The sequence below is a fragment of the Nanorana parkeri genome, unplaced genomic scaffold (genome assembly GCF_000935625.1).
Source record: "Nanorana parkeri isolate BGI_ZX_2015 unplaced genomic scaffold, ASM93562v1 scaffold81, whole genome shotgun sequence".
In the NCBI taxonomy this organism is placed as follows: domain Eukaryota; kingdom Metazoa; phylum Chordata; class Amphibia; order Anura; family Dicroglossidae; genus Nanorana; species Nanorana parkeri.
The window spans coordinates 2296823-2299851 of record NW_017306349.1 but is presented as its reverse complement, the minus strand read 5'-3'; the positions used below and the strand labels follow the sequence as shown (position 1 = coordinate 2299851).

Below are 3029 nucleotides of genomic sequence, written 5' to 3'. Positions count from 1 at the left end.
GATTTATTAAGCAATTATGTATTGTCTGCACTGGATTAGCAGTATATACTGCTAATACAGTGCAGACAATACATTTACAATTATACTAACATGAATGGATTTAATGATCTGTATGTAGCCCTGTACTAGGGATCATTTGACCCATTCATGTTAGCAGAGGATCATTGTAAATGTATTGTTGCAGGCACTCTATATGTACATGTACTATATACTACATATAGAATGCACTGAACAATAGATTTACAATTATCCCCTGCTAATATGAATGGGTTAAATGATCCGTAGTACATGATATATAGCCCTGTACCCCCTTTTCCACTTACAGAGCTAGGTTATTGTTTTTCTTTTAAATAAATATTCATGTAATTTTATTGGTATCTATCTTCATTTTGTACATTTACCAGTAGCTGCCTCATTTCCCACCCTAGGCTTATACTCGAGTCAATATTTTTTCCCAGTTTTTTTTTGGTAAAATTAGGTACCTCGGCTTATATTCGGGATGGCTTATACTCGAGTATATACGGTAATGATAATATTGAGTAAGTTGACCACCAATGGTGTGCATACTCTATGCTCAGTGCATATAGGGTAATCCCTGCCAACATTTGACCATATACAAATGCGTCCAACTACTAACTCAGTAATTTGATGCTCAGGCTAAACAATTTTGTAAGTGAGGTCAACAAGAATCTTTTGTGTTTACACTCTGATGGTTGGGGCTTCTGCATCGACGTCCTGCCCAGCTCTGGCTCTGGCCTGCGTCCTGTCCAGCTTTTGGCAACCAATAACAGGACTGGTTGCAGGGGCTGGGTGGGACACCGGCCACAGTGTCCCACTGGTTGCCAGAAGTCGGGTGGGATGCCAACCAGAGTGTCCCAGGTTGCTAAGAGCTGGGTGGGCAGATGGGTATGACCCTTACCCATCTCCCCGCTCGGCTCTTAGCAACCTGGGACACTCTGGCTGGAAAGGGGGGGCGGCAGGCACACTGCAAACATTGTGCAGCAGAGCGGCCATGCCCCTCCACATGACTCAAAAGAGATGCTGACTGAGGCAACAACTGAGGCATGGACCTGGATATATCTGTTTGTTTGTTTTTTTCACCATCACCAGCAATAAGCTGGAGGATGGTTAACACCCAGAATTAAAACTTTTAAAGAAGCGCCTTGGACATCCCAGAAATGCCAATGTTACATTGTGTTCCTCAGTCAATGAAACAATACTTGGCATCAGATCCTTTGTCTTGTTTTTTTTATATCTTCCTACCTCGGTAGCTGCAGGCTGGCCAATGACCACCCACCCTGGGCAATCCGCATCACTATGATGTGACACTGTAACATTTGAGGCCCACTGGTCGGCAAATCCATTCGGAGTGTAGACCCCGCAGTCTTTAATGCTCGTCATCCTCTCAAATTCTTCACAGACTCCATCGCCGTCGTGGAAATAGCACCTGCTGGGTTCATCTGCAAAGACAAAAACAAAATCTGGTGATCGCTTGAAAATAACATTGACTTTTTAGCACTCTTCAAAAGTTTAGCATTAGATCTACAGGTGGGTGCCTGGGAGAAAGACGGTTTTGAAGGCATCTGAATTGAAGACCTTTTAAAGTCCATATGATCATCAAATTCCCAGAAAATGCCAAGTATGAAAAAAATGAAGGGTGTTATTATTATTATACAGGATTTATAGCGCGCCAACAGTTTGCGCAGCGCTTTACAATATAAGGAAGACATTACAATCACAATACAATTCAAGACAAGATTGTGAGGAGGGCCCTGCCCCTGAGGGCTTACAATCTGAAAGGGAGGGGCAAGTGATACACGGGGAGGTAGCTGTGTGAGGATGAATTGTTTGAGAACATGAAAGAGATGAGTTTTTAGTGATCACCTAAAGGCAATCAGAGTGGGAGATAGTCGGACAGGTTGGGGTAAAGAGTTCCAGAGGATAGGGGAGACTCTAGAGAAGTCCTAGAGGCAAGCATGGGAGGAGTTGAGGAGGGAGTAGAATAAGCATGGGCTCACTTTACAGCAGGCATAGGGTGACTTTGGAGCAAGCATAGGCTCACTTTGGAGCAAGCATGGGCTGACTTTAGAGCAAGCATGGGCTGACTTTAGAGCAAGCATGGGCTCACTTTAGAGCAAGCATGGGCTCACTTTAGAGCAAGCATGGGCTCATGTTAAAAACCGTTTAAAGTCCACATGATCATCAAATTCCTAGAAAGTACCAAGTATGAAAAAAATTAAGCAGCATTCGGCTCGGCTATTCTCGGCTCATTCTCATAGGGGCCGAACGGCAGTGAATGAATAGCTGAATGCCACTTAGCGGCACTCGACTCGGCTATTCTGTTCGCTACCTCCGAGGTATAAAAAAAACTTAAATAATGAAAAAAAAATGTAAAAAATTATTTTTAAAAATGTAAAAAAAATTGAAAAATTTGAAAAAGTTAAGAATATAATAAAACAAATTTAAAGGAAAAAAATAAATAATAATTTAAAAAATGACGCACGCTGACCCGACCGAAGCGAAGGGCTCCAGCGGGCCAAAGCGAGCTGAAGGATTTACCGAAGCTACGGCTCTTTAGTGAATAACCCCCCTTTATTTTTCTGTGCCGTGCGAAAGGGTCTCTTTCACTAGAACTCAGTTCATCAATTACAGGAATGCTGATTATATACATCTGTAGGAGAAAAAAAAAAATTAAGAAGCCTTTCTCCGTGTATCTGTTTCTTTTTAGGAAGAGGTCCAACAACAACAAGTTTCATGCCGCATCACGATCAATCCGAGAAGAAAAAAATATGCGCTTGCATTGTCTCGGATATTGAAATTCTTCAAATATATTAAAGCCCTCATAAGAAGTCTTGGATGTGTTCTACCGATCGGCGTTACTGTGGTGGCGCCAAGTGATTGACTTTGATTCGGTCACTCTCACGGGGAGTAAGAGGATGGGCAGAAGGCGAATATAATATATTGTTTATGCTGCAGACTTCACGCAGCAGTTTTCGGTTTTTCTTCTCTCCTCCCCCCCCACCCTCCAC

The 3029-nt window shown here is 42.6% G+C and overlaps 1 protein-coding gene across 1 annotated transcript in view; it reads right to left on the bottom strand.

Moving 5' to 3' along the window:
* PAPPA (pappalysin 1) overlaps nucleotides 1-3029 on the bottom strand; it is a 190509-nt gene that overhangs the window by 61701 nt on the left and 125779 nt on the right. The window contains exon 13 of the mRNA XM_018576975.1: nucleotides 1264-1460. Within this exon, the coding sequence (XP_018432477.1) occupies nucleotides 1264-1460 (197 nt within the window). The remainder of the gene's footprint in view (nucleotides 1-1263; nucleotides 1461-3029) is intronic.